This window comes from Phocoena phocoena, chromosome 8 (assembly GCF_963924675.1).
Source record: "Phocoena phocoena chromosome 8, mPhoPho1.1, whole genome shotgun sequence".
NCBI classification, from domain to species: domain Eukaryota; kingdom Metazoa; phylum Chordata; class Mammalia; order Artiodactyla; family Phocoenidae; genus Phocoena; species Phocoena phocoena.
Window position 1 is genome coordinate 27611712 of NC_089226.1, and position 16462 is coordinate 27628173.

The 16462-nt window shown below is 35.7% G+C and overlaps 1 protein-coding gene across 3 annotated transcripts in view; it reads right to left on the reverse strand.

Moving 5' to 3' along the window:
- GRIA4 (glutamate ionotropic receptor AMPA type subunit 4) overlaps window positions 1-16462 on the reverse strand; it is a 520203-nt gene that overhangs the window by 172928 nt on the left and 330813 nt on the right. For all 3 annotated transcript variants that reach the window (XM_065881559.1, XM_065881557.1, XM_065881560.1), the window contains one exon: window positions 5028-5212. In XM_065881559.1, the coding sequence (XP_065737631.1) occupies window positions 5028-5212 (185 nt within the window). The remainder of the gene's footprint in view (window positions 1-5027; window positions 5213-16462) is intronic.

Below are 16462 nucleotides of genomic sequence, written 5' to 3' on the forward strand. Positions count from 1 at the left end.
ACTTGCAGATGACATATTACTATATATAGAAAACCCTAAAATTTCCACTAAAAAAACATTAGAACTAATAAAACAATTTAATAAAGTTGCAGGATACAAGATTTATATACAGAAATCTGTTGCTATTCTATACACTAATAATGAGCTATGCGAAAGAGAAAGCAAGAAAACAATCCCATTTACAATTGCATCAAGGAGGTTAAAGACCTATACTTTGAAAAATATAAGACATTGATGAAGGGAATTTGAAGCTGACCCAAAGACTTGAAAGGTATCCCATGTTTATGAACTGTAAGAATTAACATTTAAAAAATGTCCATACTACCCAAAGCAATGTACAGATTTAATGCAATCCCTATCAAAATACAAGGACATTTTTCACAGAACTAGAATAAATTATCCAAAAATTTATATGGAACCACAAAAGACCCTGAACAGCCAAAGCAAGATTGAGAAAAAAAGAATAAAGCTGGAGGTATTACACTCCCTGACAACAGACTATACTACAAAGCTACAGTCATCAAAACAGCATGGTACTGGCGCCAAAAAGACACATATATCAGTGGAACAGAATAGAGAGCCTAGAAATAAACCCATGAACCTATGGTCAATTAATCTACAATAAAGAGGCAAGAATATACAATGGAGAAAAGACAGTCTCTTCAATAAGTGGTTCTGGGAAAACTGGACAGTTACACGTAAAAGAATGAAATTAGAATATTTTGTCAGACCATATACAAAAAAAACACTCAAAATGGATGAAAGACCTAAATGTAAGACTGGAAACCATAAAACTCCTAGAAGAAAACATATGCAGAACACATTATTTGACATAAGTCATAGCAATATATTTTGGATCATTCTCGTCAAGCAAAGGAAACAAAAGCAAAGGTAAACAAATGGGACTTAATTAAACTTAAAAGCTTCTGCACAGCAAAGGAAACCACTGACAAATAGAAAGACAACTTAGTTAATGAGAAAAATTACTTACAAATGATATGACTGATAAGGGATTAATATCCAAAATATATAAACAGTCCACACAAGATCAAAAAAACAAACAACCTGATTAAAAAATGAGCAGAAGACCTGAACAGGTATTTTTCCAAAAAAGACAGAGATGGTCAAAAGGCACAAGAAAAGATGGTCAACATCACTATTTGTTAGAGAAATGCAAATCAAAACCACAATAAGGTAGCACTTCACACTTGTCAGAATGGTTATCATCGTCAAAAGCCCACAAATAACAAATGCTGGCAAGAATATGGAGAAAAAGGAACACTAGTACACTTTTGGTGGGAATGTAAACTGGTGCAGCCACTATGCAAAATAGTATGGAAGTTTTTTAAAAAATTAAACAATAGAACTACCATATGATTTAGGAATTCCACTCCTGGATATATATCTGAAGAAAATAAAAACACTAATTCAGAAAGATACATGCACCCCAATGTTCACAGCCACATTATTTACAATAGCTAAAACATGGAAGTAAAGTGTCCATTGACAGGTGAATGGATAAAGAAGATGTGATACACACACACACACACACACACACACACACACACACGTATATATATATCATGAAATATTACTCAGCCATAAAGAAATAAAATTTTGCCATTTGTAACAACATGGATGGACCTGGAGAGTATTATGCTTAGTGAAGTAAGTCAGGCAGAGAAAGACAAATACTGTTTGTTATCACTTATACGTGGAATTTAAAAAATAAATAAGTAATTAACATAAGAAAACAGAAGCAGTCTCACAGATGTAGAGCACTAACTAGTGGTTACCAGCAGGAAGAGGCAACAGGGGAGGGACAAGACAGGAGTAGGGGATTAAGAGGTACAATATACTATGTACTGTACTATGTACAGTACAGGGAATATTGCCAAAACTTTATAACAACTCTAAATGGAATATAATCTATGAAAATATTGATTCACTATGTTGTACACCTGAAAATCATCTATACTTTAATTGAAAAAAAATTAGAGACATTTTTCTGATCAAGATTACTTAGCTTTTTAAAAAATGCTTTGTTTGAGTCTCTGAAATTGTTTTCTATTGTTATTTCATTTTATTAAGGAGGATATTGAAACACAGAGTTATTGAAGTAAATGTACAAGTTCCTGACAAAGTTTGGACTAGCTCTTGTATTTAGATGAGTCAAGAAACATTAAAAGTGATTTTGCTTAGAGCTACAGGAATTAAAATATAGACAGTTAAAAAATGTTCAGAATAGGAAACAGTTTTTCTTGGTGAGAAATTTTATAGGACAATTAAGAACACAATATATTCTTACAGTAGAGTAGACTTTGTTACAATTTATGATATTTATATTTGAGCCCCATTTTAAAGAGACAGAAGTCTATTAATAGTCTCATTATTACTATGCAGTCATGATAAAAAAACTTTTAGCATTCTGAAGAAATTAAAATAGAAATGGTAATGGCAAACACTCAAGTTTTCTAAGCTCTGGGGATCTAATGTACAGCATGGTGACTATAGTTAACAGTACTGTATTGTACACTTAGAACTTGCTAAGAGAGTAGACCTTAAATGTTCCCACCCCTAAGAAGAAATGGTAATTATGTGATGTGATGGAGGTGTTAGCTAGCCCTACTGGGGTAATCATTTCACAATATATTTGTGTATCAAATTATAATGTTGTATTCCTTAAACTTACACCATGTTACATATTAATCATATCTCAATAAAGCTGGAAAAAATAAAAAAATAATTTATTTGAAATCATAACAAAAGTGAGATGCTTGGTTCCCTTAGTGAGAGCTTATTTAAGGCTTATTTATTCAACAAGTTTATCCATAGCACCTGGGTGTGCTGATTTTCTTCTTCAAAACCTGCTAAGCCTCTGAAATGGGTCAATATGCTTTAGGCACTCAATTGCCTTCTCCAGCTGTGGTCTTTTAAGCACAAGTCTTTTAGCAACTAGAGGGTCTTTCTGAGCCTTACCCACTGACAGGAAGATGTTAGAATTGACTGTTCTGTGGGATTCATGAAGAGTTATTTACAAAGCTTCAGTTGTTCATGTCAAACAACTCAAACTCTCAACATAGGGGTAGAGTGGGAGGGAGCGAGAATGGGAGTTTGAGCTGAAGTGACCAGGTTTTACTTAAGAAAGTAGGAGAGTTTTTTCTTGGATTCCATAAATGCACACTAAGAGTTTCACATACCTCGTATAATCACAACCTTAATGACTTCTTGGACTCGCTGAGGAATAAACCTGAGTGATATACAGGTTAAGATTAACATTTTCTAATAGAATAATAACACAATTCATCAATCAAATTTTTTTTTTTTTTTTTTTGCTTTTATAAAAGTGTAACAGGAGGAGAGTACTCTTTCATTTTTCCTTACAGTATAGTCTGGCTTCATGAGAACTTTAAAAGAAATACTACATGCTTTTTTTTTTTTAAATAATCTTATTTATTCTCTCCTTGTTTATTTCTTTTTTTTTAAATTTTATTTATTTATGGCTGTGTTGGGTCTTCGTTTCTGTGCGAGGGCTTTCTCTAGTTGGGGCAAGTGGGGGCCGCTCTTCATCGCAGTGCACGGGCCTCTCACTATCGCAGTCTGTCTTGTTGCGGAGCACAGGCTCCAGACGCGCAGGCTCAGTAATTGTGGCTCACGGGCCCAGTTGCTCCGTGGCATGTGGGATCTTCCCAGACCAGGGCTCAAACCCGTGTCCCCTCCATTGACAGGCAGATTCTCAACCACTGCGCCACCAGGGAAGCCCACTACATGCTTTTTTACTTTTAACACTTACAAATGCTAATTATAGTTGAAGAAGGAAACTTATGGCATCTAGTTCAGCGTCCCTGGATATTAAGGAGAAATCTCTGAAACATATCTTGGCTTTGATATGTATAGTTGAGTACTTAACTTGTTCTCATAAATAAACCTCCAAATTGGTAAGTTGTTACTATGAATCAAATCATATTGTTATGCAAATAAATTGTATGTAGCAAACTAACCAATAAAACATGCTACATTATTGTCTAGCTAACCTAACATATTGTAAAAAAATATGAGCAAACATTTATAAAACCACTAGATGGCATTCATTCACTGCAATTTTGGCCAAATACAGCCTTTAAAGCTTTATCATGATATGCAGGATTAGGGGCAAGGCAAGTGTTATCCATTATTTGATGATATTTTTCTTTCATATAACACACTGACAAAGTTCAATTTTATCTTTTCCTGTATGCTTCAAATCAAATCAACAGATACTTACTGAAAGCTTTATTAAATGATTCTTTCTTGTGAGGAGATTTGAAAACCATCTTCACTGTGGTGGTAATGTATTTACTTACAACATCTAGAAGAAAATATGCTATATGTACTGTGCCACTTAATTTTCTTTTATTTCATTGCTTTATTAATTCATGTTGATATTTCTCACAGAGCTATTTCTCTAAAGGTTATAAAAAGTACAGAGTCACATTTTCTAATAGTTTAGATGGAATTAATCTTCAATCTTAATGCTTATGAAAATAGGAGGTCAAGAGCTCTTGAGTCACAAAAAGTCCTTTCTATTGTATGTCTTTAAAATGTGTGAGGAAAAGTACTTCTAACTTCATTGAGAACCACAATGACCTTTGGTGATAAAAGATTATGATTGGGGCTTCCCTGGTGGCGCAGTGGTTGGGAGTCCGCCTGCCGATGCAGGGGACACGGGTTCGTGCCCCGGTCCGGGAGGATCCCACGTGCCGCGGAGCGGCTGGGCCCCTGAGCCATGACCGCTGAGCCTGTGCGTCCAGAGCCTGTGCTCCGCAACGGGAGAGGCCACAACAGTGAGAGGCCCGCGTACCGCAAAAAAAAAAAAAAAAAAAAAAAAGATTATGATTTAGTCTTGTAGATAAATAAATCATGGAATGAAAACTCCCAAACTCCACACTTCAGGCTAAACTGTTGGAAGAAGATATTGATGGGCCAAAAAAAGTCAACTATTTTTGTAGAAGGTCTAGGTTAATAATAACATAAAGTCCAGTACTTACTTGTTCTAATATGTTTTGAAGCCTCTCTATCTCACAGTCTATTACAAATTTCTTCTCTTGTCTTCTATCAAGCTCTTCTAGAAGTTGCCTATAGCTGACATCATTAAAATTTTCCACACATATAGCGCTGACATGCCAACCATTTTGTCCTGCTTTTTCCATGATAGCTTGAAGTATCGAGTATCCTAGTGGGGAAAAAAATCCAGAGGGGTTACTAAAAACATGCCCTTAAATAACATGCAGGCACTGAGTCTACATCAATATTTTTATATTCCAAAATATACAATGAATTATTAGAAATTTAAAAACATGAGTGGTTGTTTCTGAATCAGTTAATTTTACTTTCTTTACTTAATGCAAAAACATTCCTTAAAAATATTGCTTGAATGAAGTAGCAACATCATACCTTGAGTAAGCTCTCAAAATCCCTCTACCAAAGACTATTACATTGCTTTGGATATATTTTTGATGAGATAAACCAAAAACAAAATCTAGTACCACCTGTAGTCAAGAACAATTTCATAAACTTTTTGCTAATTTTACTCACTAGACAGAATTAATTTTGAACAGCTGTATTGATTTTCCCCTTGAGCAAAGTAGTAACAACATTTTTGGGTTCAACTGTGTCATAAAATAAACATTGCAACACTATTTATTGAGGACCCATTATTGTAAATGGAGGAGGCATTATTTAACTCTTTCTGTCTTGGTAAGGGAATGATGTGGATTGGGGGTGAACTGAATGAAAAACTAGGTGATGCAATGGGCACTCAAACTCATAATCTAGTAGAGGAAACAGACATTCAAATAAACAAATGAAACTTAGTTTAAAACTATGTAATGATAGTCGTACTCAAGGGAAAGTGTTGGCCCAAGGGAAAGTTTGGTTAAAATCTGCCTTAATGGGACCAGGAAACTGCCATGAGGAGAAACAACTTGAACTGGGTCTTGAAGGTTTAAAAGGTGCCTTTAAGATTGCTGAAAAAGGAGCATTTATTAGCGGAAGACAGACTTCCAGAGGGAATGGAATGGTCTTTACCCTGTTCTTCATTCAGATCTCTCTGCATGTGGAAGGGAAGTCATGGGTCTTAATATCTGGGTTAAAGATGAAGGGGCAAACTCATGAACCCAGCACTTAGAATATTTCTTCATGACAACATTGTCTTGAAATCTTGCATTTCTGAGCTCTCAGTTTTGAGTTGGAATGTGAAAAAAAGGAAAAAAGATTCTTTGAATCTATGTATAACATTTAAACGAAGGTTGTTTTGGATCAGAGCCTGTTATTTTTTCCCCTTGTGGCTTAGCATAAAAAATATGCTAGTCCTCTTTAAGAAGGTCTAACACTTATTTGAGCTCATTCTATGGCAGCAGCTGCCTATAGTTTCTCCCTCCCTTGGTCCCTGGACTTAGAGTGGAGAGCTGGGTGGATTAAACGTGAAGACTTAAAATGAATGCAAAGCATTTGCTAGATAAGAGCACCCTTTACTCAGTTTTCTGTTTGGTATGTGAGTCTCTCAGATTCAAGGATTTTTATTTTTAGGTATGTTTTCTACAAGTCAGAGTTTCAAACATTACGGATGTTCATTTAATATCAACAGATGGAACTGATGATGAGGTCATATTTGAAATATAAATTACCTGATATCCTGCCAAATGAAATACTGTGGCAGTCAGGATTAATTTTTATCAAAATGAAAACAATTCCCTAAAGAGGAAGAAAGAGGGCATGTTAATTACTATATAATTATTCTAGTATATCTATTGCTTTGTTTAGTCTTTCCTTTTGTAATGTATGCCTGTAATTATCTCTTCAAATCTTACGTAGATTCCCCCTATCCCTGCCCCAAATTCAGTACTCTTTCCCTTGTTTCCTATTATATGCATATGTAACATGATGGTCTGCATCCTATCTTAATGAAATCAAGCAGGACTCTGAGGGTCCTCCTGGGTTCAAAAGTCCCTCAGTGTCCCCTGTTTCTTGTTTTTAGAGAAAGGCTTTAGTCTTCTAGGCCTTCCTTGAGTTCCAAAGAGCATCAGTTACTAATTAGGGAAGTGAGGGAACACAGAAACAAAGGTGAAGCAAACTCGAATGGTCTTGGAGAAAACACAAAGCCCAAAAGGTCTTAACAGAAAAAAACATCAGGGGCCAACTGGGAAATGAAATTCTTGACCATCACATAATGCTCTAAGTAAATAATAAAATGTCTCAACTATTGTTTTTGCTCTCTCCTAGAAAGAAGTTAAAGGATCACAAGACCATGATTTACTAATTTGCTTTGTAGGAACAATCAATCAAAATCACCAATGACACATCAAATCATAAGACGGTGGCAGGAAGTCTGCAACTGAGATCTATGGGAAGCTGAAATTACAAGGCCCCCTCCCCTTTTACCCTTTTTGCTTTTAAAACCCTTGCACCCTGGCCAACCAGCAAGATGGATCTGAGACAAACCTACATCTCCCATCTTCTCTGGAGAGCAGCACCCTCTAGATCAGTAAACCTTTCTCTGATCCAAACTCCGACGTTTTTGTTTGTTTGGCTTCACTATGCATCTAGCACACAAACTTGGGTTAAACAACATTAATGCACACTGTACACGTTCATGCCTCATTTATCCTGTTACTGGGATTTGCTCTCTGATAGTGAATTAATGTTCTTTCATTCATTTTTGATACCTATGAACATGCTCTTTTTAAAAATACCAATTGACATCTTATTTTCCCTTTTCTCCTTTTATTTACTATAGTACCAAAATAATTAAAAAAAACTTTTTGTTTGATTTTCTTGCATGTTGTAAAAATAATAACTATGTCCACACACATCATCCCTGTGACCAATTCACAGCTTGGCACAGTTCTTTAGATACTGCCTTTGTTTGTTATCATCACGTCATGTGGATATGTCAGTGCTAGGCTGTTATTTTCCTGCCTACAGGAATTTTACAGAATATAGAGCCACACATCTTCTGATGAAATTTATATACGTTCTCAGTTGCATAACAGATATTGAAAGATTCACACTAATAAAACAAAATTATAATTCAAATTCAACATTTTGTTATCTGAGTTTTCAGATTTAGAAGTGACACTAGAATTGAAATAAAACAAAACCCTAGGACACAATCTTTGTTAAATGGCAAAGAAAGTTGGCTGCCTAAAAAGAAACATTAATCATAGTCAGAAATAAATGGCATCTTTTAAATGCAAAGGACACACAGTTATAGTTTCAGAGCCCAGGTGAAAATTTGAGTTCTTTTCAAGCTGTGTTTGATTTTAATATCCTATCTTATTCATTGCAACTCAGATGTACCTGTCTTATTTATTTGCCAAGATAGGGGGGAATATATTGTAATTCAGAGAAAATACTGCTGTTGAATCTATGATTGTGTAACTTACCTGTTATATAAACTAGAAAATCACAAGTCAAGTCATATTAATTCTACAACTGCCTACGATTTGTATCTCCTAGTTCTTAGAAAATCTGTAGTGCAATATTGTTGGTCAGAAAATGAATACTACAGTTTTAGGTGAATATCACAAGAGTAATGAGGAGTTCACTGCGGTAAAGAATTTTTAAGTCTTGCTTTTATTTAAAAGCTGTCTAACATTTTAATCTAATATAATTTATTGAAAACTAAGACATCCGAGATTCTTTAAGATATGCCAGGATAAACAAAGTTATGATTCTTGTCTTGACAAGGATCTAGCAAAACCGATATTTAAGTAACTATTATGCAAATTACACTGTATTGTGTAAGTAACTTCAAAGGACCCAAAATAATTTTATTAGAATAGTAGTGAAAATGTATGATGGAGAAGATCACATTGTTGGATTAAAATAAATGATTAAAGGCTTTTTCATGGTTATTAAAGAACACTATCAGTTAGACATACAAATATTTTTAAAATGTTATATTATGTAATATTACTAATTATGCTAAATAGAATCATAGTGATTTAAGCAGTCTTGAGCTACTGTATCCTTACACATCAACACTTTTTATATCACCCATGAATAATGACCTATTTTGGGTGAGTAGTACCATCCAGATATTCAGCTGCTAGCAACACAAACTGGGCTTGTTTATCTGATGTTCTCTTTTGAAAGAGTTATTTGATTCAACTATCTGCACATGGAGGGGCAGGAGGAGAGTCAGGAAATATCTATGTCAGAGTGGATATAATTTCAAAAAGGAGAGAGTTATCTGTATACTATTAAAAACCTTTCTCTTTGATAAGGATAGAAAAGTGCTTTTTAATTAGAAGGTCACTGGTGCACACAACAGGAGTAGCATCAATGGAATGCAGAATATAGGAGTCATATTTCAGAGAAGTAAGAAATTGAGGAGAAAATGAGAAGTGAAAATGTAGAAATTAGGGAGGAATACATCAGAATAATTAATTTAATGAGATGAAGGATATGCCTATATAAGTATGAGATAGAGAAATATTGAGGCCATGGGAGCTCATTTGGGAAGGAGAGGACTGGGTCTGTCCCATGTGGCATCGTTGAGCTTAAAAAGAAGTGACAAAGGGATATAGCAGCAGTTTGTACTTACTCAAATTAAAGCCTCTTTCATTAATTTTATAGATTGCTATGCAGGTACCCACTACTACTCAATTTCTCTGATCTGGCATAATTACTGGCATCCAAAGCTAGTATATTCCAAGAGAAAGGTGTGTATGTCTGAAAGTCTACTTTATACTATATTTTAATCTCAGTCATAGAGAAGAATACGATTCTGTAATCCTCACGGCATTTAACGCCATCATAATGGCACTACAGAGCCGATTTAGTAACCATTTGGTTTGGACTCTTTCCAAAGCAGCTTAGGTACTGAAATAACATGTTCAAAGGCTACAGTCTGAACTCTAAGATCTCAGAACACAGAAGGAGTAACTAACATTGTAGCTTGGTTAAAATTATCTGCAGCTGTGACTATAGCATTTATTTATGCCATAGTTCAAGAAGGGCATAGTGAAAATAAGCAAAGATCTGCCAACTTACACAGTTTGAAGCCATACATATAAACCTGAGGTAAGATGGAATGTCTTTGAGTTTTCCCTTTTCTACAAAAAATCAAGAGTAAAAATAGAAAATCCTTCTTCAAAGATGGTTATTTTGGGTCTTAGATTTTCCCTAAGTCCTCTTGTATTTTCTGACAATAACATTTATTGTCTCTTGACCACTACATTGTAGTGTCCATATTTAATTCAGATATCATACAGGGGAATTTGATACTTTAAAACTTTAAAGTTTTCTGTCAGTTGCAACTGAACCTAATCCTTATTTATACAGGCATATAGCAAATATTTTAAACTATTTGCCACAGGTTCAAGGCACTAAACTCCTCCTCCCAGGCGTGCGTTATTTTCTTATTTCTCTTGGGCTTTTCTAGAACTAGACCACTGGAGAATTTTATTTCACTTGTTTACATGGCAACTAGACTAATCTTTGTCTAGTTTGTTTCTGTCTGGAAAGTCTATGGTACTTCCTTGAATGAAGCTTTCAATGTTTTCCTATTCTTTTATGTTACATACCAAAATCTGGTCATACTTGTCTCCTCCCTCTTTCTAGTCTCATTTTGTACCATTATTCTTCTTGCTTTCTAACCTCTAGCAGCATTGTCCTTCTCAGATGTTTTAAAAGGTAGCATGCATCTCCACCTCATTGCCTTTACACATGCTAGTGTTCCCTTTAAAAGACTATTTCCTTCCATTTTTGCCTTCTATTCATTTTTCAGACCTCACCTTAGACATCACTTACCTTCTAACTAGATCATTTACCCCTCATATAATCTCTTGTAGCTTTCTGTACATTTCTTTCAGAGATTTTTTTACCAGTTTCTAACTATATATTTTGAATGATGATCTGATTAGTGTCTTCCCTCTCCTCCCCCCACTCCCATACTGTAGGCTCCATGAAAGTAGTGAGTATTTCTGTGCTCAGTATTTAGTCTAGTGGTTCTCAGTAGATGCTCAGCAAAGTTGTCTGAACACAGAAATAAATTAATGGAAATTTCATAGAGAGGAATCAGAATGTCAAGAGGATCAGAAGAAGCATGGCAGGTCACATTCAGGAACTTCAAATGCTTCAGATTATGTTGTGTGTTTGGAAGAACAAGGAGGGTGTGGACTGTGGGAAGAGCTTCAAAGACTGGAGAGGTAACAAGAAAGGGACACCTCATAAGGGCCTTCTCTACCATATTATAAAATTTGGCCTTTACTCCTCAGGGACTTTAAGAAGAGACTGACAGAACTGCATGTGTTTTAGAGGGATTGTTTAGCTAAGGTGTGAAGGATACAATGGATGAAGGTAACACAAAAAACAGGAAAACCAGTTGGGAGGCCATATTGAAGTAATCCAGGTGAGAGATAATAAGGAAGGAGAGTAATTTCTAGATTAAAGTGGTGGAATAAATCAACTTGGTTATTGTTGAAACATAAGGAATAAGGAGAAGGAAGATTTGAGCATAATGACAATCTGTTCTTCTGGTGTTCATTTTACTTGTTTTCAGAAGAAACTCTTAGGTCTTTTTGATCTCCTGAAGAAGCGAATATTTTTCTATTTGGATTTCAGATGTCAAGTATCTTCTAATGATATGGTCTTTGCAGTCACCTCTCTCATCACCCAAAGCAGTATGCTAAATTCTGAGACAGGTTTGAGAAACCCACTTTTCTCTCTTGCTATAAACATCAATTTTTCAAGAGACCATCTCTGTAGATTTTGAATATTCCCTAAGAATAATTGGATATTTTTTCAAGCTTGTCTCTAGCATTTTTTTATCTCCTCAGTACTATGGATATTTATCAATATCTTTTTATAATATAAGGGAATCTCTTTTTATGCAAGAAAAGCATTCTTGAAAAATTTGTGTAATTTTAAAGCCAAATGACTGAAGACCAATTTCCTAAAGAAATAGATATCTAGCATAATTTATATAGTTACTATTTTGCTCATCAATTGAGATTTTATCTACTTTTTATAGTATACTACATAAAATTCACAATTCTAATTTTACCTAGTTTTTAATATCACAATATATAAAGTTCACAATTCAAACTTGCATAAAATACAACCATTATATCTTCGTAAGGAGATTAAAATATAGATTTATGAATTAACAGTCACTCAAATAATGTTTGTCTCATATTAAACACTTAAAGTACTCAAGACCTAATTTTCTTTCTTTTTTTTTTTTAACATCTTTATTGGGGTATAATTGCTTTACAATGGTGTGTTAGTTTCTGCTTTATAACAAAGTGAATCAGTTATACATATACATATGTTCCCATATGTCTTCCCTCTTGTGTCTCCTTCCCTCCCACCCTCCCTATCCCATCCCTCCATGCTGTCATGAAGCACCGAGCCAATATCCCTGTGCCATGCGGCTGCTTCCCACTAGCTATCTACCTTACGTTTGTTAGTGTGTATATGTCCATGACTCTCTCTCGCCCTGTCACAGCTCACCCTTCCCCCTCCCCATATCCTCAAGTCCGTTCTCCAGTAGGTCTGTGTCTTTATTCCTGTCTTACCCCTAGGTTCTTCATTACAATTTTTTTTCTTTAATTCCATATATATGTGTTAGAATACGGTATTTGTCTTTTTCTTTCTGACTTACTTCACTCTGTATGACAGACTCTAGGTCTATCCACCTCATTACAAGTAGCTCAATTTCATTTCTTTTTATGGCTGAGTAATATTCCATATATATATGTGCCACATCTTCTTTATCCATTCATCCAATGATGGGTACTTAGGTTGTTTCCATCTCTGGGCTATTGTAAATAGAGCTGCAATGAACATTTTGGTACATGACTCTTTTTGAATTTTGGTTTTCTCAAGGTATATGCCCAGTAGTGGGATTGCTGGGTCATATGGTAGTTCTATTTGTAGCTTTTTAAGGAACCTCCATACTGTTCTCCATAGTGGCTGAACCAATTCACATTCCCAACAGCCGTGCAAGAGTGTTCCCTTTTCTCCACACCCTCTCCAGCATTTATTGTTTCTAGATTTTTTGAAGATGGCCATTCTGATTGGTATGAGATGATATCTCATTGTAGTTTTGATTTGCATTTCTCTAATGATTAATGATGTTGAGCATTCTTTCATGTGTTTGTTGGCAGTCTGTATATCTTCTTTGGATAAATGTCTATTTAGGTCTTCTGCCCATTTTTGGATTGGGTTGTTTGTTTTTCTGTTATTGAGCTGCATGAGCTGCTTGTAAATTTTGGAGATTAATCCTTTGTCAGTTGCTTCATTTGCAAATATTTTATCCCATTCTGAGGGTTGTCTTTTGGTCTTGTTTATGGTTTGCTTTGCTGTGCAAAAGCCTTGAAGTTTCATTATGTCCCATTTGTTTATTTTTGTTTTTATTTCCATTATTCTAGGAGGTGGGTCAGAAAGGATCTTGCTGTGATTTATGTCATAGAGTGTTCTGCCTATGTTTTCCTCTAGGAGTTTGATAGTTTCTGGCCTTACATTAAGACCTAATTTTCATATTAAAGTTATATACCAACACTTTGGGAAAGCAAAGTGTTGAATTGAGAGGAGGAATAACGCCCCTCAGAGAGAACTTCACTGCAGAGAGAATGACCTGTACTATGACTTGGTCCTTAGAGGACAGGGAGGGTTTAATCGGTGGAGATGGTGAAGAGGAAGGAGTTACTGCAGCATAAGACAAAGACAGAGAGGTGGAAGCTTAAAGAATACTTAATAGGGGCTTCCCTGGTGGCGCAGTGGTTGAGAGTCCACCTGCTGATGTAGGGGACACGGGTTCGTGCCCCAGTCTGAGAAGATTCCACATGCTGCGGAGTGGCTGGGCCCGTGAGCCATGGCTGCTGAACCTGCGCATCCGGAGCCTGTGCTCAGCAATGAGAGAGGCCACAACAGTGAGAGACCCAGGTACCACAAAAAACAAAACAAAATAAACAAACAAACAAAAAAGAATACTTAATAAATTATTAACAATTAATAGACTAGTTTTCTGGAGTAGTAGATTCATAAACTATATTATGCTTTATTATCATTTTACAATACAGTTGAATCACCTAAGAGCCCTGTGAAGTAGGTATTATTATCCCCGCCATATAAGTGAAGATATAGACATAAAGATAAATTATGTGATTTATGTCAAATCATTACCCTAATAAGTGGCAGAGCCACAGTTTGAACTCAGGCCTTCCATTTTTAATTCTAGGGGCTTTTCCACCACACTTTAGTGAACAGGGAAAGCAGGAGATAAAACTAGAAAGGAAGGTTGAGGCTGTGTTGTGAAGGCTTTTAATAACAGTCATCATCAACTCTTCTTGTTCACAAACACATCTCATATTTTAGCATATTCTGTCAGTGCTACCTTTAAAATATATCAAGAATCTGACCATTTCTCCCTATAGCCACTGCCAACATCTAGGTCCAAGCCACATTGCCTCTTGTCTGGATTATTACAATTATCTCCTTACAAGTCTCCTTGCTCGGCCTTTGCGTCCTTCAGACTAGTCACAGCAAGCAAGTCAGATCATATCACTCACAGCCCAAAGCTTCTCACTGATTCTTTACAGTAGCCTGCATAGCCCCACATCTCTGACCTCATTTACTCTCGTTCTCAGAAGTCAATAGCAAACTTGCCTTTTTGCAGTTGCAATAACCGGACAGGTGATACTCTAACTCAGGCTTTTGCCCTCGTGTGCTCTCTCCAATGTGGGTCTACAAGGATTATCCTTTCATTTCCTCTAGGTCTTTACCCAAAAGCTTTCTCTTCAGTGGGCCAAACTTTTGTCCTGAGATTTCCTATTGCCCTTTTTTGCTTTATTTCTCCCTAACATCACCATCTAACATACTATATATTTTTTTCAGTTAGCCTTGTTTATTGTCTATTTCCCCCACTAGAATATAAGCTCATGAAGGTAGATTTTGTTTTGTTCACAGTGCTAGAAGAGTGCCTGGCAACTAAAAAGCACTCAGTGAAACTTCTGAATAATAAACTACTAAAAGTTAAATTTTACTCCATTGTCAACAGGGAAACTCTGGAGATTTTGGAGCAGCGAGGAGACAAATTTATAAAATTGCTTTCAGGGGCTTCCCTGGTGGCGCAGTGGTTGAGAGTCCGCCTGCCGATGCAGGCGACACGGGTTCATGCCCCGGTCTGGGAAGATCCCATATGCCGCTGAGCGGCTGGGCCCGTGAGCTGTGGCTGCTGAGCCTGCGCATCCGGAGCCTGTGCTCCGCAACGTGAGAGGCCACAGCAGTGAGAGGTCCGTGTACCTCAAAAAAAAAAAATTGCTTTCTATATATTAGAATTTATAGTATTAGAGGAAATGAAGGATACAGTAGAAAGAGAAGAGCGAAAGATAGTCCAAATAGGACGCTACTAAAATTAATATAGGTGTAATGGAATAACTCCTCTAATCTAGATAGGTTCTGAAAAAAAATACAGAGAAAGGGGAATGTCAGTTGCTTGCTTTTCTCTAAATTCTATACATTTTCCCTCATTCTGTATTTATCTATGTAAGAGTCAGGAGATTTTTCATTACATCAGGTGGAACTATAAGAAGTTGTCATTCCTGTTAGTCTAAAATATTCAAATTTCGGCAAATGTCTTATGGTTCAATCTAATTTCTGAATCTATAATAAATAATATTCAGTGGAATTAAAGTGATATGAAAATGACTTAGTTTATATAGTTAGACCCTAAAAGAATGTGACAAGTAAACGCAAAAACTCCCAAACTGGGGAGGAGGGAGATCATGAGTGGTATGAGCCAAGAGCCCTGCACACCTCAGCAAGTCCTTAGGTTATCCCTGGAAATTGCTCTAAAGTTTTCATGATCAGTCTTCATAGCAACCTTCTTGAATCATTAATAAAGGCTAAAATAAGTCTCAAAAAACGTAGAATTAAAGGAATTGTGAAATCCATTTTAGAAAGGACTATATTCTGACTGATGAAAACAGGCATACTTTTGGTTCATAAAAACAGATCCTCAGCTAACCCTGAAAAGTTGGTTCATTGGATAAGGATGCAGGAGAGTCAATGCTCTACATAGAATTCTGGTTCTTAAAACAGCAATTAACTTATTCATCAATACACTATGTTGAAGTTTGAGGCCAATATATCTCCTTAATTAATCATGAAAACATCACTAGCAACAAAACATACAGAAGTGTTTCACAACATATTAAATATCAGTTTATTAGATTTAAATTCCAAATTGTGTACTATAAATAATATTAATTTGGATCTGGCTTTAACACACAAAGCCAAAACAATTCATTTTTGTTGATTTGAAAGTGATATTTTAAAATGTTACTTTTGTCTTCTCTTTAGAAAAGGAGTAGCAATGCATAATTTTCTGTGATGATTCTGGTGAAAGAATTTGCATACAATTAGTGAGACAATTTCTGTTTCTAGTAGGGACAAGCACAGGATGAAGTAAGTA